A 26420-nucleotide genomic window follows, 5' to 3' on the forward strand; every position below is an offset into this window, starting at 1 on the left:
AGCACCAGCTGTCAGAGCAGCTCACAGATCACTGCCCCTGTACATAGCTCATCCAACTACCTCATCCCCATTATGTTATTTATTTATTTGTTCTTATGCACCCCAGTATCTCTACTTGCACATTCATCTTCTGCACATCTCACTCCGGTGTTTTAATTGCTAAACTGTCATTATTTTGCCACTATGGCCTATTTATTCCCTTACCTCATTTGCACACACTGTATATAGACTTTTATATTGTTATTGACGATGTTTGTTTATTCCATGTGTGACACTGTTGTATGTGTCACACTGCTTTGCTTTATCTTGACCAGGTCAGTTGTAAATGAGAACTTGTTCTCAACTGGCCTACCTGGTTAAATAAAGGTGAAATTTAAAAAAATCTGGGACATCAGGGTACCGTTACAAAGAATGATCATAATACCAATTTTAGATGAACGTTGTTACCATTTCTATCCGGAATCAGTGCCCCAGTGTAACACTGATTGTGTCTTATGAACAAAGTACTTGTTGATAGATTTATTGATCAAAGGGTGTTTTCTGAAGCCCTTATCCACATTTATGGATAGGGTGGTGTTCCTTTTCTCAGTTCTGTGCTTTATCCCATAGCCTCCCTGGCCTATTTCAATGTGGTCATTGTCAGAAGTGAGGAGTCTGAGAATGGAATCCAGGTGTTTGATTCCAATGGGAATTCTGTTGGAATCTCTCAGGCAGCTGGAGCAAAGGTGAGCGGGAAAAAGTTTTAAGTAAAATAAAAAGGCATCAGCAGGCTCTTTTTTAAATATAATGATCGCTGCCATGTTTCCTGGTTAGGCGGTGAGGGAGACTGCTCTCTCCAGGGCTGCTCTGTTAGGCACTACAGCTGCTGTTCCTAATCTTCTTATTTTCCTCTTGCAAAAGTAAGTCACTCGTCTTGTGCTGGGGCTGCATTTCCCACTATGACCTGTTCAAGTCTTTGAGTATATAAGGTTAGCTAGTCTGTTTTTATAAATAGTTGGTGACACAGCTTTGCTAATATTGCCTATGATATGACTAATACAATATGTGCTTTAATCCAGCAAATAATTAGTTTTTCTGATTTCAAGCTATGAACAAATTGACTCTCTTTTTTCTGTCATTTCAGGGCAAGGTTTCTGCAAAGGAGCCCCCTGCTGGTGGCTCCTATACGTCACATTAGCACTGCGATAGTCCTGGGCCTGATGATCCCAGTGTCCTTCAGTCTCTATCCACAGCTTGGAACGGTAGGACTTAGATACATTAATACTGTATTTACTGTGCGTTTTCCAAAACCCAAACATACTGCAACTCAACATTTTTATTCTCTCTGCTTTACAGATCAAAAAGGAAAAGCTGGAAAAAGAATTACAGACTGCAGCAGTAAGTGGTGAACTATTCTACCACAGGGGCCTCTGAGGCACCAGCAAACAAGCTCTGCAGACTGCAGTGTGGGAGCAGGAGGACCAAGTCCGTGTGACTTCACTGACTGGGCAGCACGAGAAGTAACCTTTACGGCCACGGGATGCAGTGTTGCTTCATACACTAGGATGATGAATTCAGTCATAATTAATTACAAATTGATAAAGGACAGAGTCCATGTTTTTCGATTCAGTTGAATTTAATAGCTGCAACTTGTAAGTGGATGTAAATTAACAATGCACTGCAAATTCATTGTAATCATGAGTTTAACAATGCCCTTCCTCGTACAGCTGTTCACGTTTCAAGTTTAGTGATTTGGTTTACAAGTTTGATCTTACAAAAGCAAATCATATTACTCCATTATTTTAGTTAAATTGACATGTACATTTTCATTTTTTAAAGTGTGGATTTTCTTGACAGCACAGATACTTACATGTATTTTTTAGAACAAGTAGGATATTCCAGAAATTTCAAATAGATTAGTTGAATCTCTCCTAAAACCTAGATGAGGACATGCGTAGTGCACGCAACGTTAGTGTCTCATTGAATCTATTCAGGCACAAAGACGAGCCTTTGAGAACAAGGGTAGAATTGCCCAAGAAGTGAAACAATAAATTACATTGTTTTCAAAATATCAATAACAATGTCATATTACAGTAACAAATAGGTATGCAACATCATTTGACATAATGGTCATATACAAAACCAAAGAAATTGCTCCAGTAACTAACAATAGCTGACAGCTTTCTAGGGAGGACACATATCCGTTATGCCTCCACCCTTGGCAATCGGTCTCCTGCTTATCAAACTGAGGACACAAGGTTAGAAAAAATGCTATCTGTTCTCTCATCTGAGCAACACCCAAACATGAGTGATTCCTTATATTGCATTACCCAAAGATATTAGTTCCATTTTGGCACTTTATTCATAAGAATCGACAACACATTGTTAAGATAAATGATTTTAAAATGACAAACTACATATTTCTCATTTGCCATGCATCTCTTACTTTTATTCTGAAATCTAAGAGGATAAATCATGGTTCTTGAGACCTCAAATTATTCTGTTAAGTCTTAAAATAATCTTGGATTCCTGAGCTATGTAATGCTAGGGCTACGTGATTTATTAGACAGTTTAAGACACCGCAGTGCTTATATTCCCAGCCAATACATTCTGCACCTGGGGAACAAGACAACCATGTTCATATAACAGTAAGACAAAGTAACTACAACCAAACACGTACCTCGCCAGTGTTCAATGGATTAGCCCTATTTCACATATTGCCCATAGCACCAATATTTTAGGTATTTGTTATTGTATTGTCAAGAATACTTTACAATAAAGAAAATGTTTATCAATTATTTTTTTCTGTCACAGATAATGACAAGTAGACTTTTAGTATTGTTAAGAGTCAGGAATGCAATAGTGTGTGATACATAACACCTGAGTGTTTCCCATTCACCTTAACCATTAAAATGCCACTGTGGCATATTTGTGGTTTCAACTTCCACAATATGTGGACAAAATGTATGAAACTTGGCCACTCATCAAACTAAGCTGCCATACAACAACTGAATTTGATGAAATTGACATCAAACAGCTATAGCAGCACATTATACTAGTTGTGAAGTATAAAAGTACATTTTTGCATTTTGGCTACTGTTGTCCCCACAAACCAAATCAAAACTTTGAATGCAAGCGCACGGTTCTTTCTTACTGCAACATAGTGCATTTGGAAAGTATTCAGACCCCTTGACTTTTTCCATGTTTCATGTTACAGCCTTATTCTAAAATGGATAAATGTTCCTCAGTCTACACACAATACTCCATAAAGACAAAGACAAAACATATATATTTTAAAATGTTTGCAAATGTATATGTAATAAAAAGCAGAAATACTTTGTGTAAATAAATATTCAGACCCTTTGCTATGAGACTCGGTATTGAGCTCATGTGCATCCTGTTGTTTCCATTGATCACCCTTGAGATGTTTCTACAAATTGATTGGAGTCCATCTGTGGTAAATTCAATTGATTGGACATGATTTGGTAAGGCACACACCTGTCTATAAGGTACCACATTTGACAGTGCATGTCAGAGGATAAACCAAGGCATGAGGTCAAAAGAATTGTCCATAGAGCCCCCGAGACAGAATTTTGTTGAGGCACAGATCTGGGGGAAGGGTACCAAATAATGTCTGCAGAATTGAAGGTCCCCAAGATCACAGTGGCCTCAATCATTCTTAAAGGGAAGACGTTTGGAGCCATCAAGACTCTTCCCTAGTGCTGTCCGCCCGGCCAAACTGAGCAATCAGGGGAGAAGGGCATTGGTCAGTGAGATGACCAAGAACCCGATGATCACTCAGGGAGCTCCAAAGTTCCTCTGTGGAGATGGGAGAACCTTCCAGAAGGACCACAAGCTCTTCAGCACTCCACCAATCAGGCCTTTATGGTAGAGTCGCCTGAGTAAAAGGCACCTACAGTCTCTCAGGCCATGAAAAACAAGATTCTCTGAATGCAAAGCGTCGCGTCTGGAGGAAACCTGGTACCATCCCTACGGTGAAGCATGGTAATGGCAGCATCATGCTGTGGTGATGTTTTTCTGAGGCAGGGACGGTGAGACAAGTCAGGATCAAGGGAAAGATGAACGGAGAAAAGTACAGAGAGATCCTTGATGAAAACCTGATCCAGAGCGCGCAGGACCTCAGACTAGGGTGAAAGTTCACCTTTCAACAGGACAATGACCCTAAGCACACAGCCAAGCCAATGCAGAAGTGGCTTCGGGACAAGTCTCTGAATTTCCTGGAGTGGCCCAGTCAGAGCCCGGTCTTGAACCCGATTGAACATCTCTGAAGAGACCTGAAAATATCTGTGCAGTGACACTCCCCCATCCAACCTGACAGAGCTTGAGAGTATCTGCAGAGAAGAATGGGAGAAACTCCCCAAATACAGGTGCCAAGCTTGTAGCGTCATACACAAGAAGACACAAGGCTGTAATCGCTGATAAAGTACTGAGTAAAGGGTCAGAATACTTATGTAAATGTGATATCAGTTTTTTTTATACATAAACTATTTGATACATTTTAGAATAAGGCTGTAATGTAACAAAATGTGGAAAAAGTCAAGGGGTCTGAATCCTTTCCGAATGCACTGTATGTATAATTACATAGATGAATACCCATGCTAATATTCAGAGTGACCTCACACCAGATGATGTAGGAGGTCAAGGGTCATATCTTGAGAAGCTGCTCAGCAGCTGCCAAGTGGAACAAGAAGTTTTCGGTAGCAGGCGGGAAGTGACGCTGCTTTAAGGTCTCCAGGGTGATTTTAGAGTTCTCACAGTCCTCAGCTAAGGACGCCAGGTTAGCAAGGATCTCCCTCGTCTTTATGGAAATGTCCTGGAAACAGGTTGAATTTCAGTCATCATAGCAAACAGACAGCTTTTTTTTTTTTTTTCAATTGTGCTAAATACCTGAATACTTATGTATTACATTTCTATAACATCTCATTACATGTATAATCTCAAATTGTATAAAATACTAAGTCTTTGAATAGACATCCCAAACATTATCTCTGAGCACAGATGGACAAATGGAAAGGATGTCATGTATGCTTTCAACTCACCTTGATAACCTGCCCATCTGTTCTATCAGCATCCTCTGCAGACTGGACAATGACGAGGCCAATGTCTTTGTGCAACTTTCCCATAGCCATGGCATCTGGTAGTGTGGTAGAGACGTTATAGTGTTTAAGAAATGGTGGATGCTTGCATTGGAATAATGAGAATAATGAGGTAAAACTCTATTTAAAAAAAAAATGTAAACATCATTCTTCACTTTGTCTTCTACACTCATAGGAAGAATATACTAATTGTGACACCCACCTTTGGCACTCTGGGATACGGTAATCTCAGTATCTGGGAGGTTTACATACACATCAAACAAGTCTGGTCTGTTGCTCACTTGTGGGTCAACAAATCCTGCCACATATCCTGCAGAGACAGTGAGCATATGGGTGAATGCAGATGGTGGGTACTCAAACTGAACACTGGGTTGAAAATCTCCAAGGAACATATTTCTTAATGAACATCAGGCATGTAAATGAATTCAGTGCAGGTCAATTATTGCATGAGTCTTCCTGTGTCTGTCAGTGAAGAACTGACTGTTGGGACACAATGGGTTGGGTTCAATATCTGGGTTGTGTTCATTAGGACATGCAAAGGAAAACATTTTAAAATGTTTTGCAACAGAAAATGAACATGTCCAGGAAGTCCCTCCCTTAAGTCCATTTTCTTCTCTTTGGTGTTTAATGTACACACCCAAGTCTGAATCAGTTTGTTGTAATGTGGATCTAATGATCCAGACATCCTCACCAGTGCATGTCCTGAGATTCTCCAGCTCACTGTCAGTCAGGTGGACATAAGGGTGCAGAATGGACCAGTCTTTCCTGTGCCATGTCAGAGCTGGAAGAGCTCTGGGGGAGGAGAATACAATTAAATCATACATTTAATATACATTTTTATTTTATTTTTTATTTCACCTTTATTTAACCAGGTAGGCTAGTTGAGAACAAGTTCTCATTTACAACTGCGACCTGGCAAGGATAAAGCATAGCAGTGTGAACAGACAGCAACACAGAGTTACACATGGAGTAAACTATAAACAACACAGTAGATTAAAAAAAAAGAGTCTATACATTGTGTGCAAAAGGCATGAGGAGGTAGGCAAATAATTATAATTTAGCAGATTAACACTGGAATGATAAATGATCAGATGGTCATGTGCAGGTAGAGATACTGTTGTGCAAAAGAGCAGAAAAGTAAATCAATAAAAACAGTATGGGGATGAGGTAGGTAAATTGGGTGGGCTATTTACCGATGGACTATGTACAGCTGCAGCGATCGGTTAGCTGCTCAGATAGCAGATGTTTAAAGTTGGTGAGGGAGATAAAAGTCTCCATCTTCAACGATTTTTGCAATTCGTTCCAGTCACAGGCAGCAGAGAACTGGAAGGAAAGGCGGCCAAATGAGGTGTTGGCTTTAGGGATGATCAGTGAGATACACCTGCTGGAGCGCGTGCTACGAGTGGGTGTTGCCATCGTGACCAGTGAACTGAGATAAGGCGGAGCTTTACCTAGCATGGACTTGTAGACGACATGGAGCCAGTGGGTCTGGTGACGAATATGTAGTGAGGGCCAGCTGACTAGAGCATACAGGTCGCAGTGGTGGGTGGTATAAGGTGCTTTAGTAACAAAGCAGATATCACTTTGATAAACTGCATCCAGTTTGCTGAGTAGAATATTGGAAGCCATTTTGTAGATGACATCGCCAAAGTCGAGGATCGGTAGGATAGTCAGTTTTACTAGGGTAAGTTTGGCGGCGTGAGTGAAGGAGGCTTTGTTGCGAAATAGAAAGCCGATTCTAGATTTGATTTTGGATTGGAGATGTTTGATATGAGTCTGGAAGGAGAGTTTACAGTCTAGCCAGACACCTAGGTACTTATAGATGTCCACATATTGTAGGTCGGAACCATCCAGGGTGGTGATGCTAGTCGGGCGTGCGGGTGCAGGCAGCGAACGGTTGAAAATCATGCATTTGGTTTTACTAGCGTTTAAGAGCAGTTGGAGGCCACGGAAGGAGTGTTGTATGGCATTGAAGCTCATTTGGATGTTAGATAGCACAGTGTCCAAGGAAGGTCCAGAAGTATACAGAATGGTGTTGTCTGCATAGAGGTGGATCAGGGAATCGCCCACAGCAAGAGCAACATCATTGATATATACAGAGAAAAGAGTCAGCCCGAGAATTGAACCCTGTGGCACCCCCATAGAGACTGCCGGAGGACCGGACAACATGCCCTCCGATTTGACACAGTGAACTCTGTCTGCAAAGTAGTTGGAGAACCAGGCAAGGCAGTCATTAGAAAAACCGAGGCTTCTGAGTCTGCCGATAAGAATATGGTGATTGACAGAGTCGAAAGCCTTGGCCAGGTCGATGAAGACGGCTGCACAGTACTGTCTTTTATCGATGGCGGTTATGATATCGTTTAGTACCTTTAGCGTGGCTGAGGTGCACCCGTGACGGGCTCGGAAACCAGATTGCACAGCGGAGAAGGTGCGGTGGGATTCGAGATGGTCAGTGATCTGTTTGTTGACTTGGCTTTCGAAGACCTTTTGAAGAGGGGGATGACCGCGGCAGCTCTCCAGTACTTGGGGATCTCAGACGATATGAAAGAGAGGTTGAACAGGCTGGTAATAGGGGTTGCGACTATGGCGGTGGATAGTTTCAGAAATAGAGGGTCCAGATTGTCAAGCCCAGCTGATTTGTACGGGTCCAGGTTTTGCAGCTCTTTCAGAACATCTGCTGGGGGGGGTTTGAGTGGCCAGGAGGAAGGCATGGCCAGCCGTTGAGAAATTTACATTTACATTTAAGTAATTTAGCAGACGCTCTTATCCAGAGCGACTTACAAATTGGTGCATTCACCTTATGACATCCAGTGGAACAGCCACTTTACAATAGTGCATCTAAATCTTTTAAGGGGGGTGAGAAGGATTACTTTATCCTATCCTAGGTATTCCTTAAAGAGGTGGGGTTTCAGGTGTCTCCGGAAGGTGGTGATTGACTCCGCTGTCCTGGCGTCGTGAGGGAGTGTGTTCCACCATTGGGGAGCCAGAGCAGCGAACAGAAATCCTTGTTGAAGTTTTCGATTATCATGAATTTATCGGTGGTGAGCGTGTTACCTAGCCTCAGTGCAGTGGGCAGCTGGGAGGAGGTGCTCTTGTTCTCCATGGACTTTACAGTGTCCCATAACTTTTTCTGCTTGAAAAAGCTGGCCTTTGCTTTCCTGACTGACTGCGTGTATTGGTTCCTGACTTCCCTGAACAGTTGCATATCGCGGGGACTATTCGATGCTATTGCAGTCCGCCACAGAATGTTTTGTGCTGGTCGAGAGCAGTCAGGTCTGGAGTGAACCAGGGGCTATATCTGTTCTTAGTTCTGCATTTTTTGAACGGAGCATGCTTATCTAAGATGGTGAGGAAGTTACTTTTAAAGAATGACCAGGCATCCTCAACTGACGGGATGAGGTCAATATCCTTCCAGGATACCCGGGCCAGGTCGATTAGAAAGGCCTGCTCGGAGAAGTGTTTTAGGGAGCGTTTGACAGTGATTATGGGTGGTCGTTTGACTGCGGACCCATAGAGGATACAGGCAATGAGGCAGTGATCGCTGAGATCCTGATTGAAGACAGCGGAGGTGTATTTGGAGGGCCAGTTGGTCAGGATAACGTCTATGAGGGAGCCCTTGTTTACAGATTTAGGGTTGTACCTCGTGGGTTCCTTGATGATTTGTGTGAGATTGAGGGCATCTAGCTTAGATTGTAGGACTGCCGGGGTGTTAAGCATATCCCAGTTTAGGTCACCTAACAGAACAAACTCTGAAGCTAGATGGGGGGCGATCAATTCACAAATGGTGTCCAGGGCACAGCTGGGGGGTCGGTAGCAGGCGGCAACAGTGAGAGACTTATTTCTGGAGAGATTAATTTTTTTAATTAGAAGTTCGAACTGTTTGGGTACGGACCTGGAAAGTATGACATTACTTTGCAGGCTATCTCTGCAGTAGACTGCAACTGCTCCCCCTTTGGCAGTTCTATCTTGACAGAAAATGTTATAGTTGGGTATGGAAATCTCAGAATTTTTGGTGGCCTTCCGAAGCCAGGATTCAGACACAGCAAGGACATCAGGGTTGGCAGAGTGTGCTAAAGCAGTGAGTAAAACAAACTTAGGGACGAGGCTTCTGATGTTGACATGCATGAAACCAAGGCTTTTTCGATCACAGAAGTCAACAGATGAGGGTGTCTGGGGACATGCAGGGCCTGGGTTTACCTCCACATCACCCGCGGAACAGAGGAGGAGTAGAGTCAGGGTGCGGCTAAAGGCTATCAAAATGATATTGTTCTTTCAGAAAATGTTATGGTTATCCACTTCGACAATGAAGTCCAATATACAATGAAGTATATTGAATATTCTAAATTGCCATCGTTTTTGGCCCACCGTAATGTAACAATTATGATTGTCAAAGCTCAAACCTTGACTGCATTTTCTCATTTGCCTTAGTCACCTTGTGAACTCCAACAGTGCTTCAATCCGAGGGTGATGGACCACAATCCTCTTCTTTAGCATAAGAGCTGTGTACAGGATGATGGTCTCCATCCCAAACTGGGACACCACATCTGAAACAGTAATCACAAGATAGTCTACCTAATCCTGGCAATCAGCTTCTTTGCATGCCATTAAGAAATCTTGACAGTGTCAAGCACCTTGTATCAACAATCATTTCCTTATACTGTGATAACTGTTTTAAGTACACGTTTTACCTTTCACTGAGCCTGCTAAGTAGGCCTTCCTGACATCGTAGTCCTTGATGAGAAAGGAGCCATTCTCATCACTCTGGCAGATGCCTTTGGTGAGGACTGCAATGTAACCCTCCACCATTTTCACTGGGCTCCCATGTTTGATGTACATTCTGAATGATAAAATAGACATTAAGAAATACATTTTTGGGGAAGTATTAAATAAGCAGACACTTGGCATTGGGGATGCATTAGTGCAGTATGTTGTACCTGCATAGTACTCGACTGAATGCCGCATACTTCTCAGGGTTGAAGTCCTTTGCTGTGACAACTAATGAAAAATGTGTGACCTAAAGAGAGAGAAATATGAGCAATATAATAGAACTTATAATCATTAGGCCTTCAACACCTTAATGTTTTTTTCAATGAATGGAGAATTTCTAAACTAACTGTACCTTCTTTAGGGCGGTAGGTTCCTGTACCTCTACAGTGGATATGTAGTACCAGGTACGGCAGAACTGGCCGAACACAAAGGTGTTCAGGCCCTGGCTGTCCTGTGTGAGACAGCACTTACTGAGCAGGACCTCCCGGAGCTCAGCACTGACTGAGGGATAGCACCACACCCACAAGGTGTCTGCATTCACGTCTTTCTCTGTGTGGGGGAAGAATGGGAGTATACTATGTCATATTACTTTCACAACTCATTATTACAAATATTACCAATATATATTTAAATTGAACTGTTCTCAAGATTTACAGGAAGTCAAATACTTGATCACATTGATATCATGTGGTGACAGTCAAAGCCAAACAGGAGAACACTTAGCATGCATCAACCAGCAGGATAACATAATTACAACAATTGAATGATATTCGGTGTCTTGCCTTACCAATTAATCCAATGCTTAGCATGAGCTGAGTTTCTGGTGCCGCCATCTCCCATTACAATTCAGTCGTAAACTGTGGGAGTTGACAATTAGGGACTCATGATAGCTCGTCTTAGGACAAGGAAGCAACACTTTCACCAAACAAGCAGGCCGAAGTAATATTGGTTTTATATTGGATATTCGGCTTTCTCTAGTCAATAGCTATTGAACCAAGCATGCCATGACTATGAAGGTGGTACAGTATATTCTGAATCAGGTGGATGGAGAAAAATCTGAAATGTCTATTAAAAAAAAGATGTGGATTCCTCCCCCGATTCATAATATATTGTTTTCATAGTCATGGCACGCTTTGTCTAAGAGCTATTGAAGATTTTAATAATAAGGTTTCAAACAAAATAAAGAAAGGTGTGGATTTTTCTCCATCCACCTGATTCAGAATATACCATCTTCATAGAGCTTCTAGTCCTAAAATCCAACAATAAGTTACCTCTGGTTCGTTCAGCCATCCATATGGGAAAAATGTATGGGGGAAGAAATGGGTTTTGGAAAAAATGCAGAAAATAAGGTTATATAGGCTTAAGGCGTCAGAATGCTTCAGTTCGGCTGGCGGTTAGCTGAAGTCCGCTAAGCGAAACTGAACGAATGTGCTCGCATACTCCCTTAAAAGACCTTCGCTTGAAAAACAAGAAATAAGGGGCAATAGTACAGTAGCCTCAATATAGTCCGATTTAACCTAAGATAACTCAAGAAATCTGTCAAATGTTGAAGTTTTTGCCAAAGAGATCTTAGCCGTGCAATTTTACATCTAACTCGATGCTTGATGCAGTATTTTTCAATAACAAAATGTGCATGGCCTCCCAAGTGGCGCAGCGTTCTAAGGCAGTGCTAGAGGTGTCACTAGAGACCGAGGTACGATCCTGGGCTGTATCACAACCGGTCGTGATCGGGAGTCCCATAGGGCGGCACACAATTGGCCCGGCGTCGTCCGGGTTAGGGGAGGGTTTGGCTGGGGGGGACTTTACTTGGCTCATCGCGCTCTAGTGACTCCTTTTGGCAGGCTGGGTGCCTGCAGACTGACCTCGGTCGTCAGTTGAACAGTGTTTCCTCCGATACATTAGTGCGGTTGGCTTCTGGGTTAAGCAGGCGGGTGTTAAGAAGTGTGGTTTGGCGGGTCATGTTTCAGAGCACGCATCCACCTTCGCCTCCCGAGCCCGTTGGGGAGTTGCAGCAATGAGACAAGATCGAAATTGGGGCGAAAGAGTGTCAAATTTAAAAAACACACACACACACACTTTTAAAAAACGTGCATGAAAATTTGTCATCTTTCGTTGAATGACAACAAATATTTTATTGAAGAATCCCTGGTGTTGACCAATCACTGACAAAGGGGCGTAGACATTGGCTCTGAACTTCTGCTTGACTCCAGAAAAAAAGTAGTGTACCCGAACAGCCGAAAAAACCCTCAACAAAGTACAAAACATCACAAAATGTTGTCATAATATACGCACGTACTCTTCCAAACTGTTTTGGCTGGGAAGCATGCGAACACCTTTAGGAGATCTTCTAGGTTTTGTTCTATGAGTAATAGCAGTCAGTTAACATGACCTTTATGAATTATGAAGCCTTTGATTTTTTTAAATTGTTATTATTAGTATTATTACCTACATCCTTAAAGATTCACAAAAAGTGATGTTAGCAGATGAAGATTATCTCGCCGAACAAAACGTATAGGATCTCCTCAGCCTGTGTTTACCACAGACCTTATTTTCGCCATTTATCCAAAAACCCTACAAAAACTCCATGAATTTTCCTCATAGGCCTTGTCCAACGAACCATGGAGGAGTTAGTGCATACAAAAAGACACCATTACTATTTCTATTATCATGTTATGCTTGGTTCAATAGATATTGATGAGAGAAAACCAAATCTCCATTGAATATCCGATATTAAACAAATTTACCTCGGTAAGGAGCCGGGGTATATTCATTATGTATTGCAACAAAAACCATTTACTGTTTAACCCTCCTGTTGTGTTCGTTTCATGTTAATTAATTATGTGTTCGCAGTCCAAAATGACAGCTCCATTATAGCTGATTCATAAATCCATATTAATACATATATGATCACCTAATGTTGTGTTAGATATTTTTATCAACTTAAGTTCTTGTGAACATTACAAGTTTTGAACTTCTATTTGCTATTTATTGCCTGTAGGCCTCATTGACCTGAGCTCATACAACTTGTTTTTGAGTTTAAAAAAGCATAAATGTATGGATCATTTTGACTATAACAAATAATCAGATGAAACAGTGCTATTTATCACAGACTAATTTCTCCTCTAATGCATCTTCACTGTCAGTTTCCTGGCCTCTCTCCTCCTCACAAGTATCATGATCAAAGATATAATCAAAAGAGCCTCCCTCACATACAGTATATCGTTTGGTCATTGTGCTGCCACAAAATGAATTGTGAGAAAAGTTCTATATAGTATTGAAACAATGTTGCGATTGTGAGAACCCCAACAGGTGTGGTTCCTCTGGGGGAAAGATTCTGTTGGGGAAAGGTTCCCATGGAGGTTGCCATTGAAGCCAAGAAGGGGAGTGAGGTGTGTGTGGTCTGGGAGAGGAAGTGTGTCCATCTGATGAATGGGTATGTGCCTGAACTCAATTTTATACACTAATTGTAGTCTCACCCATTCATTTCGAATGACCGGTCAGTTTTAACCGGGAACACCACAGGTGAACAAAAGTTAAATAAAACACCCAGAATTTTATGAAAATCATCAAAATGTATTTTGTGTGTTCAGATGCCCTGTGTGGACAAAGTCATGGAACCTTATGACAATCAGATTAAATTAAATACATTTTTCAGAGAGAAAACTTGTAAATCGGTCCAATTCGACTGGAACACAGCAAGAGGTTTAAGAACCAAACAATGGAAAACGGTGAGAGAACTTCCTGAATGTCCAATAGAAACTCTCGTTTTCATTGCAAAATGTTTGAAGATTTGTTTATATACACTACCGTTCAAAAGTTGTTATGCTGTTATGCTGATTAAAGAATAAATAAAACTGTCTTTCTTTAGACAAGTTGAGTATCTGGAGCGTCAGCATTTGTGAGTTCGATTACAGGCTCAAAATGGCCAGAAATAAATAGCTTTCTGAAACTCATCAGTTTATTCTTGTTCTGAGAAATTAAGGCTATTCCATGCGAGAAATTGCCAAGAAACTGAAGATCTGGTACAACGCTGTGTACTACTCCGTTCATAGAACAGCGCAAACTGTCTCTAACCAGAATAGAAAGTAGAGTGGGAGGCCCCGGGGCACAAGAGGACAAGTACATTAGTGTCTAGTTTGAGAAACCGACGCCTCACAAGTCCTCAACTGGCAGCTTCATTAAATAGTACCCGCAAAACACCAGTCTCAACGTCAACAGTGAAGAGGCGACTCTGGGATGCTGGCCTTCTAGGCATTGATGATTGACTTGAAGGCGTGCGTGGCCACGCAGTCACGTGTGAACAGGGAGTACAGGAGGGGGCTGAGCACACACCGTTGTGGGGCCCCTGTGTTAAGGATCAGCGAAGTGGAAGTCTTGTTTCCTACCTTCACCACCTGGGGGCGGCACGTCAGGAAGTCCAGGACCCAGTTGCACAGGGCGGGGTTCAGACCCAGGGCGCCGAGCTTAATGATGAGCTTGGAGCATACTATGGGGTGTAATGCTGAGCTATAGTCAATGAACAGCATTCTTACATAAGTATTCCTCTTGTCCAGATGGGATAGGGCAGTGTGCAGTGCGATGGTGACTGCATCATCTGTGGCTCTACTGGGGTGGTAAGCAAATTGAAGTGTGTCTAAGGTGTCAGGAAAGGTAAGGTAGAGGTGATATGATCCTTAACTAGCTTCTCAAAGCACTTCATGATGACGGAAGTGAGTGCTACGGGGCGATAGTCAATTAGTTAAGTTACCTTTGCTTTCTTGGGTACAGGAACAATGATGGATATCTTGAACCAAGTGGGGACAGCAGACTGGGATAAGGAGAGATTGAATATGTCCGTAAACACTCCAGCCAGCTGGTCTGCTCATGCTCTGAGGACACGGCTAAGGATGCCGTCTGGGCTGGCAGCCTTGCGAGGGTTAACATGCTTAAATGTCTTACTCACGTCGACCATGGAGAAGGAGAGCCCACAGTCCTTGGTAGCGAGTCGCGTCAGTTGCACTGTGTTATCTTCAAAGCGGGTGAAGGTGTTTGGCTTGTCCGGAAGCAAGACGTCGGTGTCCGCGACGTAGCTGGTTTCCCTTTGTAGTCCGTGATTGTCTGTAGAGCCTGTCACATACATCTCGTATCTGAGCCGTTGAATTGTGACTACACTTTGTCTCTATACTGATGTTGTGCCTGGTTGATTGCCTTACGGATGGAATAACTACACTGTTTGTATTTGGCCAAATTCCCAGTCACCTTGCCATGGTTAAATGCGTTGGTTTGCACTTTCAGTTTTGCATGAATGCTGTCATCTATCCAAGGTTTCTGGTTACGGTAGGTTTTAAAAGTCACAGTGGGTACAACATCTCCTATACACTTTCTGATAAACTCAGTCACCGTATCTGTCGATGTTATTCTCAGAGCTACCCGGAATACATATCCCAGTCCGCGTGGTCAAAACAATCTTAAAGTGTGGAATCTGATTGGTCAGACCAGTGTTGAATAGTCAATAGCACAGGTACTTCCTGTTTGAATTAATGCCTATAGGAAGGGAGGAGCTATATGGAGTCATGATCAAATTTTCCAACAGGAGGGCAGGGGATGGCCTTGTAGGCATTTTGAAAAGCTGAGTAGCAAGTGCTGCGGTCAATGTGTTGGTAAAATTTCACAAGCGTTTTCCTCAAATTTGCTTTGTTAAAATCCCCAGCTACAATAAATACAGCCTCAGGATAAAGTTGAAGTCGGAAGTATACATACACTTAGGGTGGAGTCGGGGAAGAGAAGTAGCCCGTGCCTTGCTGAAAACCTCCAGGATGTCGTGGTACTCTGTGGGGACGGTAGAGAAATCCGAGACTTGACTCAAGCCCCGAGGAGGCTGTCTCGGGGAAGTCTGCGCTGCTTTGAGGCAATGGGAATGGCAAAACGGACTCCAACCCAGGCTGGAACTTGTGGTCTAATCAATAATGGGGTTGTGTTTCTTAAACCAAGAAAATCCCAAAAAAACTAGAACATGGGGAGACTCAATGAGGAGCAGCTGTATTGCCTCACTGTGATTTCCTGAAACCCGTCAATTAACAGGAACAGTGCTGTGGGTAACTCTACCAATGGAGCGTCAGTCCAGTGCTCTAGCATCCATGGTAACAGAGAGAAGTTGAGTGGGAATACCTAATTCAGAAACTAGAGTGGCATTCATAAAACTCTCATCTGCCCCAGAGTCAATGAGTACCTGAAGAGATTTAGACTGGTCTCCCCACAGCAGTATAACAAAGGAGGGAGTATGATTAATAGGATTAAGAAGATTCCCAGTCTGGCTCACCAGAGTACTTTAGCCTACTATAGAGATACAGTTGAAGTCGGAAGTTTACACACACTTACATTGAATCATTAAAACCTGTTTTAGAAGATTCTGATAGTCTAATTGACATCATTTGAGTCAATTGGAGTTGTACCTGTGTATGTATTTCAAGGCCTACCTTCAAACTCAGTGCCTCTGCTTGACATCATGGGAAAATCAAAAGAAAATAGACAAGACCTCAGAAAAAAATTGTAGATCTACCACAAGAATGGTTCATCCTTGGGAGCAATTTCCAAATGCCTGAAGGTACCACGTTCATCTGTGCAAACAATAGTACGCAAGTATAAACACCATGGGACCACACAGCCGTCATACCGCTCAGGAAGGAGACGCGTTCTGTCTCCTAGAGATGAACGTACTTTGGTGCGAAAAGTGCAAATCAATCTCAGAACAACAGCAAAGGACCTTGTGGAGATGCTGGAGGAAAAAGGTACAAAAGTATCTATATCCACAGTAAAACGAGTCCTATATCAACATAACCTGAAAGGCCACTCAGCAAGGAAGAAGCCACTGCTCCAAAACTGCCATAAAAAAAGCAAGACTATGGTTTGCAACTGCACATGGGGATAAAGATTGTACTTTTTGGAGAAATGTCCTCTGGTTTGGTGAAACAAAAATAAAACTGTTTGGCCATAATGACCATCGTCATGTTTGTAGGAAAAAGGGGGAGGCTTGCTGCAGGAGGGACTGGTGCACTTCACAAAATAGATGGCATCATGAGGAAGGAAATGTATGTGGATATATTGAAGCAACAGCTCAAGACATCCGTCAGGAAGTTCAAGCTTGGTTGCAAAATGTGTCTTCTAAATGGACAATGACCAAGCATACTTCCAAAGTTGTGGCAAAATTGGCTTAAGGACAAAGTCAAGGTATTGGAGTGGTCATCACAAAGCCCTGACCTCAATTCCATAGAAAATGTGTGGGCAGAACTGAAAAGGTGTATGTGAGCAAGGAGGCCTATAAACCTGACTCAGTTACACCAGCTCTGTCAGGAGGAATGGGCCAAAATTCACCCAACTTATTGTGAGAAGCTTGTGGAAGGCTACCTGAAATGTTTGACCCAAGTTAAACAATTTAATTGAGTGTATGTAATCTTCTGACCCACTGGGAATGTAATGAAAGAAATAAAAGCTGAAATAAATCACTCTCCACTATTATTCTGACATTTCACATTCTTAAAATAAAGTGGTGATCCTAACTGACCTAAGACAGGGAATTTCTACTATGATTAAATTCAGGAATTGTGAAAAACGGAGTTTAAATGTATTTGGCTAAGGTGTATGTAAACTTACGACTTCAATTGTATTTGGTTTCCAGTTTGCATAAAGTTCAGTGAAGTTCTTTGAGGGCCATCTGTGTATCGGCTTGAGGGGGAATATGCATGGCTGTGACTATAACCGAAGATAATTCTCTTGGGAGGTAATACGGTCGGCATTTGATTGTGAGGTATTCTACGTCGGGTGAACAAAAGGACAAGAGTTTCTGTATGTTATCACTCACAAATCACACCATGAGTGGTTAATCATGATACATATGCCTTTCTTCTTCCCAGAGAGTTCTTTATTCCTGTCTGTGCGATATACTGAGAACCCAGCTGGCTGTAGGGACAAAGCCAGTATATCTAGGAGAGACATGTTTCCGTGAAACAGAGTATGTTACAATCCCTTCTCGCCCTAAGCTCATCTACTTTATTATCCGGAAACTGAACATAAGTAATATACTCGGAAGCGGTGGATGGTGTCCGCGCCTCCTGAGTCGGACTAGGAGTCCACTCCGAATACCTCTTCTCCGCCGGCAGTGTTTTGGATCAGCCTCTGGAATCAGTTAAATTGCCCTGGGGGGTACGAACAAAGCATCGAATTCGAGAAAGTCATAATGCAGGTGAGTTACCGCCGCTCTGATATCCAAAAGTTATTTCCGGCTGTATGTAATAACACAAAAAAACATATGGCCTAATAATGTAAGAAATAACACACAAAAAGCAAAATACTGCAAAGTTGCTTAGGAGCTAAAAGCAGAGCTGCCCTATTTTTCGGTGCCATCGTGCCAACCAGCATGGCTACCACAGAATTCTGCAGCAATACACAATCTCATCTGGTTTTCACTTATTGGGATTATCATTTGTTTTTCAACAGGACAATGACCCAACACACCTCCAGGCTGTGTAATGGCTATTTGACCAAGTCAGAGGGTGATGGAGTGCTGCATCAGATGACCTGGCCTCCACAATCACTCGACCTCAAACCAATTGAGATGGTTTGGGATTAGTTGGACTGCAGAGTGAAAGAAAAGCAGCCAACAAGTGCTCAGCATATGTGAAAACTCCTTCAATACTGTTGGAAAAGCATTGCAGGTGAAGCTGGTTGTGAGAATGCCAAGAATATGGCAAAAGGGGGGCTACTTTATCAAATCTAAAATATGTGTTTAAATACTTTTTTGGTTACTACATGATTGATTCCATGTGTGTTATTACATAGTTTTGATGTCTTCACTATTATTCTACAATGTATAAAACAGTATAAATAAAGAATAATCCTTGAATGAGTAGGTGTCCAAAGTTTTGACTGGTATTGTAAGTATGCCCCCAATGCAATTCTGAATTCAAATACATCCACAGTGTGATTTCAACTGATTTTTTACTTTACTTTGTCAAATGAACTAGCTAATTGGCTTTTGTTGAATTTATATAACATTCCAACGTTGTTTAGCCTTATCTAGTGCAATTGTGTCATGTTTTCACGATTTGCAACCTTTTGCATCAGTTTCAATTCGGAACCTTTATTTTGAAGGCGAACCTAACAATCACTCCACCAATATGTGGAGTTGACAAACCCAGCTAAGGTTATACCTACATAAACCAGCCACAATGAATGATTAGCTACAATTAACTTCGATTGTCATAACATTTGAAATGATAAGTTATGTAGCTACAGTTTGCAGAATACACTTATGCGCGTAACTATAGCTACAGTACAAGGAAACAAAGGTAATGAAAGTACAATTACCGTGTATATGGTCCAGATCTGCAATTATGATCGTGCAGAATGAGCAAATCTAGAACATTAATAAATAATTAGCTAACATTGACGCTTTCAAAAAGCAAAGTCTATCAAATTATATTCCTACTTCCTGATATTGGATCTTCTTCTACGGTTGCTTTACGAATAGAAGTAGAGATGGTAAAATTACCTTTGAAAGAAAAGCCTGAAAAAGTCTGTCTTTTTTTACACGGACTTTTTTTTTGGAGCATAAAAAAAAGAAATACACAAGCACAAATGCAGACTTTTTCGTCGTTTATGATTAATCTCTTTGGTGCCACCTGCTGTGTTGGCGGTATTACTGTATCATCACTATAGAAATACTATATTAGAATAGTTAATTCCTCTTATCCTCTCATAAAATAAATATGTAATCTACCACCAATCAATGTATCACTAATTTCCTTTTTTTTGTTTATGTTGTGCTCAAAGAAAGTAATTATTTAAATGTCACATTAAATGTCAGGTTGTTTTCATCTCAAATGCCTGCAAAGCAAATGAATGTCTATTAAATATTTAATTTATATTTATTTGTTAAATTTTTTACGGCAACGTCATGAAAAAAAATCACATTAAATTGTAATAAAATTTCCTCTCAATCAATATACATACGTTTAATAATTTACTTACAGCCTTTCTATCTGATGTACGTCTCTTCTGTTACATACGGGAACCTTTGTCGTCACTGATGTGGGCCGTTCACGTGGTTCATTCCTTTCCTAGGAGCTTGTCGGAACGGGTGAATGCCTGGCGCGGATGGACCGGTGAAATTTGTCAAATTCACCCAAACCAACCTTCTCTTCATTCCGCGAGAAAGTCAGAAAAATGCCGGCCTATTTCCAACGACCGGAGAATGCTCTCAAACGAGCAAATGGTGAGTCTTATATGATAATTTTTTAGATTTCCGCGCTTGCGTCCCAGTTATGTATTCACATTGGCTTGCCGTGGTTCGCTAGCTCCTACGCATGGCGGGGAAGACATGTTGTAAGTTTAGAGGTACACTCATTCAAGCCACCCGTGTCACTAGGCATTTGAATAACACCACCCATAATTACGTTAAAATGTGTCATAGCCCGGTCAATTCAACAACAGTGCTTGAAATCTAAAATCACACCGATCAGATTTATGTCTGTCACTGATGTTAGGCCGGGTGCGTCGAAAAGTACCTGCCATCTTGTTCACACTGACTAGCTAACATTAACGTCAGCACGTCCTAGCCTTGAAGGGTTAGCTAACGTATTAGCATATCCTCTAGCTAAGCTGCTAACTAGTGACACGGGGATCAACTTGTTCAACTCACTCGGAAGTCACTAATAATCGGTTTCGCCACATCAACTGAAAGGTAAGAGCTGCTGATGGTTAATGTTTTAGCCTTGTCTTGGATAACTAACAAGGTAACTAGCTAGATTGGATCACCAAAACAGAAGGCCCAGCTAAGATTGGCTATCAATGGGCGAGTTCGTTTTGCATCGCCCTGTTCCCCGGGCAGGGTTTGCACATCTCAACCCCCCCCCCCTCCCCCATGAAAGTCGGTTGTCACGTGATGTTGTCATAGCAAACATTCTCTACTAATTAATCTTGCAGTTATATTGTCGCTCGTTAGTCATAACATATGGCTGGTTTGGGGTGTAGCTAAATACCTATTATAGTAGCTAAAGTGCAGCTGGTAGCCTAGCGGTTGGGACAGTACCCGAAAGATCGCTGGTTCGAATACCTGAGCTGACAAGGTGAAAAATCTGTCGATGTGCCCTTGCTCTTGGTCCTTAACCCTAATTTGCTCTAGTCTAGGGGTTCCGTACTACTATTGCTGACCCTGTAAAACAACACATTTCACTGGACCTGTCCGGTGTGTGTGATAATACAAAGTCAGCTGTCAGGGCCTCGTTTCCCAACAGCATCTTAAGGCTATGTTCATCATTAGAACGAACCTTCCGCGTCGTTTTCGACATCATTACTAAAGTTGCACTTGAAAAAGCTCATAATCTGAAGAACAGCAAAATATGTGGTTAGATGTGTTGTCCCACCCTGCCGCGTCACTTTATACACAGACGTCCACAAAACAGAATCAAGATGTTTATCTGTCTCTGTGATCGTAGATAACTTCGTGAAGTTGACTACAATTCCAAAGTTGCCCATGTCTGCAGTTGTTATAAACAAGCAAAGGATAAAAAGATGCTTCAAATGAGAGCCGAGATGACTGCTTTCAAATATAAATAGCCTAACTAAATTATAGGATATCTAGGCCCATATACTGTCATTTCAATTATGTTTTATTTGGTTACTGTCTGTAATTTCTGCCTCAATATATTTAATGATGTGTAGCCTAATGTGTGCAATGATGTGCCAAATCATGATTAAGTACGTTATTATAGGGTAAGCATTAGAATAAGCTGTCTCAATATTTGCGGCCACAAGTGATATCTTTCTAGGAGCTGATCTGTCATTATTGTGGAATAATTATAATATCAAGGTAGGATTTGAATGGTGAAAGCTGTTCTGAGAGACGGGCGGACTGCCTTTCTTTCGATCCTATCAGTATCGACACATGCCTCAATGATGCCCGTAGCAATGTTCTCTCGTTGCATCTTCGGCTGTTGTAGGAAAGATGCATCGTTAAAACACTCGTAAGCCTAAATTCCAGCGATGTCGGGGAAACCGGACTCCGATATTTGTAATCTATTAGGTGTCCTTTGTGCATGAAAGTTATATTGCAGCAACGGATTCACATTCAGAACATATTTTTTCATCATTTTTCATGTAATGTGCTATGTTTTTACAGAGTTTTTGGAGGTGGGCAAAAAGCAGCCAGCTTTGGATGTTTTGTACGATGTCATTAAGAGCAAAAAGCATCGAACATGGCAGAAGATCCACGAGCCCATCATGCTCAAGTACCTGGAGCTCTGCGTGGACCTGCGCAAGAGCCACCTGGCCAAGGAGGGCCTATACCAGTACAAGAACATCTGCCAGCAGGTCAGCACACCAAGCCCTCTCTTGGACAAGCGTAAACCTGGCATACTATTGATCCTACAAAAGTAACTTGCCTGCCGTAGTTAAGTATGACCCTCTATTTTGTTCTGTAGGTGAACATCAAATCCCTCGAGGATGTGGTTCGAGCCTACCTGAAATTGGCCGAGGAGAAGACGGAGACAGCCAAGGGGGAGTCGCAGCAGATGGTCCTGGACATTGAGGATCTTGACAACATCCAGACTCCTGAGAGGTATTTAACCTTTTATTTAACTAGGAACCTTTTATTTAACTTTGAGATATGGGTCCATTGAAAACTTTTTCCAATGTAATGGTCTGATACTAGATTTCAGATATATTACACTATCCGTAAACTTGATTGTTACCACATTTTTAATAGCTGTAAACACGATAACTATTGTGCTTCACCTCTGCTGTAAACCATTAGCATGGCGGTGATGTGTGCACAGTGATGCAATGTTGACGGTGTAGTTCTATGAGCTCAAATATGACTTGACTACCTTGTGTGATCCTAGTGTACTTCTGAGCGCTGTGAGTGGTGAAGACACCCAGGATCGTACAGACCGTCTGCTGCTCACTCCCTGGGTGAAATTTCTGTGGGAATCCTACCGCCAATGCCTGGACTTGCTGCGTAACAACTCCAAGGTGGAGCGCCTCTACCATGACATTGCACAACAAGGTGAGCACAATCTAAACTTTTAACCTGATGTACATCCGGGTAGGCAACTTCTTTCACCCAATTTGTCAGTGGATGGTCAGGGAGTGAAAATAATTATACACATTTTCACAGCAAATTGACCACAAGTAAGCCCAAAAAGCATTTCCTACCTGATTACATTGAGACATAAAAAATAAAAGGGGAAATACTAATTATTTTTTATTTTGCTGAGTTCTTATATATATGCCATTTAGCAGACGCTTTTATCCAAAGCGACTGTGTGCATACATTCTGCGTATGGGTGGTCCTGGGAATCGAACCCACTACCCTGGCGTTACAAGCGCCATGCTCTACCAACTGAGCTACAGAAGGAAACAAATGAACCAAAAACTACAATCATTTTTACTGAACGTTGGGGAGCCCCAGGTGCCCCCTGATGTACATTTTCAGTGCCTGGTTTGAGTGTAGGTTTGATGTTAGCTAACACTCTTGTTATTAGAAATATATTAGTCTGAGATGCATAAGTGTTTATGTTTACTCACCTTTTCTGGCACCATAATCAATTTATTGCTCCTTATCCTAATGTACTCCACAGCTTTCAAGTTCTGCCTTCAGTACACCCGTAAGGCAGAGTTCCGGAAGCTTTGTGACAATCTGCGCATGCACCTGGGTCAGATCCAGCGCCACCACAACCAGAGCACAGCCATCAACCTGAACAACCCTGAGAGCCAGTCTATGCACCTGGAGACACGCCTTGTGCAACTGGACAGTGCTATTGCCATGGAGCTCTGGCAGGTATGTCAAATATGATTAGCTTGCCATGTTTAATTGTAACAATGTTGCATCTCAAATACTTCTATTGCCCATTGTTCCTTTTTTCAGCAGGCAATTTTATCTACAGTGCCTTGCGAAAGTATTCAGCCCCCTTGAACTTTGCGACCTTTTGCCACATTTCAGGCTTCAAACATAAAGATATAAAACTGTATTTTTTTGTGAAGAATCATCAACAAGTGGGACACAATCATGAAGTGGAACGACATGTATTGGATATTTCAAACTTTTTGAACAAATCAAAAACTGAAACATTGGGTGTGCAAAATTATTCAGCCCCCTTAAGTTAATACTTTGTAGTGCCACCTTTTGCTGCGATTACAGCTGTAAGTCGCTTGGGTTGGGGTATGTCTATCAGTTTTGCACATCGAGAGACTGAATTTTTTCAGTTCTTTCCACAGATTCTCGATTGGATTCAGGTCTGGACTTTGACTTGGCCATTCTAACACCTGGATATGTTTATTTTTGAACCATTCCATTGTAGATTTTGCTTTATGTTTTGGATCATTGTCTTGTTGGAAGACAAATCTCCGTCTCAGTCAATCACCACCTTCCGGAGACACCTGAAACCCCACCTCTTTAAGGAATACCTAGGATAGGATAAGTAATCCTTCTCACCCCCTTTAAGATTTAGATGCACTATTGTAAAGTGACTGTTCCACTGGATGTCATAAGGTGAATGCACCAATTTGTAAGTCGCTCTGGATAAGAGCGTCTGCTAAATGACTTAAATGTAGATGTAAATGTTTTGCAGACTCCATCAGGTTTTCTTCCAGAATGGTCCTATATTTGGCTCCATCCATCTTCCCATCAATTTGAACCATCTTCCCTGTCCCTGCTGAAGAAAAGCAGGCCCAAACCATGATGCTGCCATCACCATGTTTGACAGTGGGGATGGTGTGTTCAGGGTGATGAGCTGTGTTGCGTTTACGCCAAACATAACGTTTTGCATTGTTGCCAAAAAGTTCAATTTTGGTTTCATCTGACCAGAGCACCTTCTTCCACATGTTTGGTGTGTCTCCCAGGTGGCTTGTGGCAAACTTTAAACGACACTTTTTATAGATATCTTTAAGAAATGGCTTTCTTCTTGCCACTCTTCCATAAAGGCCAGATTTGTGCAATATACGACTGATTGTTGTCCTATGGACAGAGTCTCCCACCTCAGCTGTAGATCTCTGCAGTTCATCCAGAGTGATCATGGGCCTCTTGGCTGCATCTCTGATCAGTCTTCTCCTTGTATGAGCTGAAAGTTTAGAGGGACGGCCAGGTCTTGGTAGATTTGCAGTGGTCTGATACCCCTTCCATTTCAATATTATCGCTTGCACAGTGCTCCTTGGGATGTTTAAAGCTTGGGAAATCTTTTTGTATCCAAATCCGGCTTTAAACTTCTTCACAACAATATCTCGGACCTGCCTGGTGTGTTCCTTGTTCTTCTGTGCTTTTAACGGACCTCTGAGACTATCACAGTGCAGGTGCATTTATACGGAGACTTGATTACACACAGGTGGATTGTATTTATCATCATTAGTCATTTAGGTCAACATTGGATCATTCAGAGATCCTCACTGAACTTCTGGAGAGCGTTTGTTGCACTGAAAGTAAAGGGGCTGAATAATTTTGCACGCCCAATTTTTTTAGTTTTTGATTTGTTAAAAAAGTTTGAAATATCCAATAAATGTTGTTCCACTTCATGATTGTGTCCCACTTGTTGTTGATTCTTCACAAAGAAATACATTTTTATATCTTTGTTTGAAGCCTGAAATGTGGCAAAAGGTCGCAAAGTTCAAGGGTGCCGAATACTTTCGCAAGGCACTGTACATTTTATTATGAACATTGATTTGTATGTGTTATGAATTTTGATTTTTACAGGAAGCTTTCAAGGCTGTGGAAGACATCCATGGTCTCTTCGCCCTTTCCAAGAAGCCCCCCAAGCCTCAACTTATGGCCAACTACTACAACAAGGTGTCAACTGTGTTTTGGAAGTCTGGGAATGCCCTGTTCCACGCATGCACCCTCCATCGCCTCTACCATCTTTCCAGGGAGATGCGCAAGAACCTCACCCAGGAAGAGATGCAGAGGTATGGAAGCCCAGTCCTGACCAGTCTGTTGGAACGTGTGGCAAAAATAATTATTTGAATGGCCATTCCCTTAACAACAACAAAACAATTGTCAGACTTTTCATCAACCAGACTTATGGTTTCTCTCTCACCTTAATCACCTGTCGATCAGTCACCCTCACACCTCTGCCTCATTTGCAACTAATCAGAGCCTTTTTTTACAGGACACTGCCCCCTTCCTCTTCATGTTAATGTGCTTTTTGTCATCAATGTTTGTTGATGGGTAGATCCAAGGTTGCCAGTCAGGCAGTTGCTCACAGCTCTCCTCTCTCTCCCTCAGGATGTCCACAAGGGTCCTCCTGGCCACCCTGTCCATTCCCATCACCCCGGAACGCACAGATATTGCCCGCCTGTTGGACATGGACGGCATAATCGTGGAGAAACACCGTAGGCTGGCCACACTACTGGGCCTGCAGTCCCCACCAACCCGCCAGAGCCTCATCAATGACATGGTATATACCCACATGCATGGAACAGACTATAGAAATAACCATAGCTTTATGTTTGTGAGCAGACCGGTAACAGTATGTCCCATATGTCCGTGTTAGGAGTTTGTATTCTAGTGCTGAACTTGTTTTAGCCCTGTGACCT

At 42.1% G+C, this 26420-nt stretch overlaps 3 protein-coding genes across 19 annotated transcripts in view; 2 read left to right on the top strand and 1 right to left on the bottom strand.

Moving 5' to 3' along the window:
• Positions 1 to 2777, top strand: part of sfxn4 (sideroflexin 4) — a 16869-nt gene extending 14092 nt beyond the window's left edge. For all 5 annotated transcript variants that reach the window (XM_035799610.2, XM_052478202.1, XM_035799592.2 and 2 more), the window contains 4 exons: positions 610 to 725; positions 814 to 899; positions 1124 to 1241; positions 1336 to 2777. In XM_035799610.2, coding sequence (XP_035655503.1) covers positions 610 to 725; positions 814 to 899; positions 1124 to 1241; positions 1336 to 1413 — 398 coding nt within the window. In that variant the 3' untranslated portion in view covers positions 1414 to 2777. The remainder of the gene's footprint in view (positions 1 to 609; positions 726 to 813; positions 900 to 1123; positions 1242 to 1335) is intronic.
• Positions 2003 to 20014, bottom strand: dennd10 (DENN domain containing 10). 7 transcript variants are annotated; one of them, XM_052478184.1, is made up of 13 exons: positions 19390 to 19504; positions 19206 to 19254; positions 18354 to 18473; positions 17922 to 18034; positions 10651 to 10720; positions 10216 to 10412; positions 10031 to 10110; positions 9785 to 9933; positions 9529 to 9640; positions 5788 to 5888; positions 5299 to 5406; positions 5040 to 5134; positions 2003 to 4813 (listed from the first exon to the last, which is right to left on the bottom strand). In XM_052478184.1, the coding sequence occupies exons 5-13, from the start codon at positions 10694 to 10696 to the stop codon at positions 4646 to 4648; spliced, it is 1056 nt and encodes a 351-aa protein (XP_052334144.1). In that variant the 5' UTR covers positions 10697 to 10720; positions 17922 to 18034; positions 18354 to 18473; positions 19206 to 19254; positions 19390 to 19504; the 3' UTR covers positions 2003 to 4645. The 7 variants fall into 7 exon arrangements, with proteins under 7 accessions (XP_052334144.1, XP_035655619.1, XP_052334146.1 ...); XM_035799726.2 differs by lacking the exons at positions 17922 to 18034; positions 18354 to 18473 and adding an exon at positions 15603 to 15671; XM_052478186.1 differs by lacking the exon at positions 18354 to 18473.
• The window catches only part of LOC118401936 (eukaryotic translation initiation factor 3 subunit A-like), an 18145-nt gene continuing 11685 nt past the window's right edge, over positions 19961 to 26420 (top strand). For all 7 annotated transcript variants that reach the window (XM_052478149.1, XM_035799635.2, XM_035799644.2 and 4 more), the window contains exons 1-7: positions 19961 to 20112; positions 22018 to 22208; positions 22319 to 22455; positions 22739 to 22902; positions 23477 to 23676; positions 25582 to 25790; positions 26110 to 26281. In XM_052478149.1, the coding sequence (XP_052334109.1) occupies positions 20064 to 20112; positions 22018 to 22208; positions 22319 to 22455; positions 22739 to 22902; positions 23477 to 23676; positions 25582 to 25790; positions 26110 to 26281 (1122 nt within the window). In that variant the 5' untranslated portion in view covers positions 19961 to 20063. The remainder of the gene's footprint in view (positions 20113 to 22017; positions 22209 to 22318; positions 22456 to 22738; positions 22903 to 23476; positions 23677 to 25581; positions 25791 to 26109; positions 26282 to 26420) is intronic.

Source organism: Oncorhynchus keta, chromosome 2 (genome assembly GCF_023373465.1).
Source record: "Oncorhynchus keta strain PuntledgeMale-10-30-2019 chromosome 2, Oket_V2, whole genome shotgun sequence".
NCBI lineage: Eukaryota > Metazoa > Chordata > Actinopteri > Salmoniformes > Salmonidae > Oncorhynchus > Oncorhynchus keta.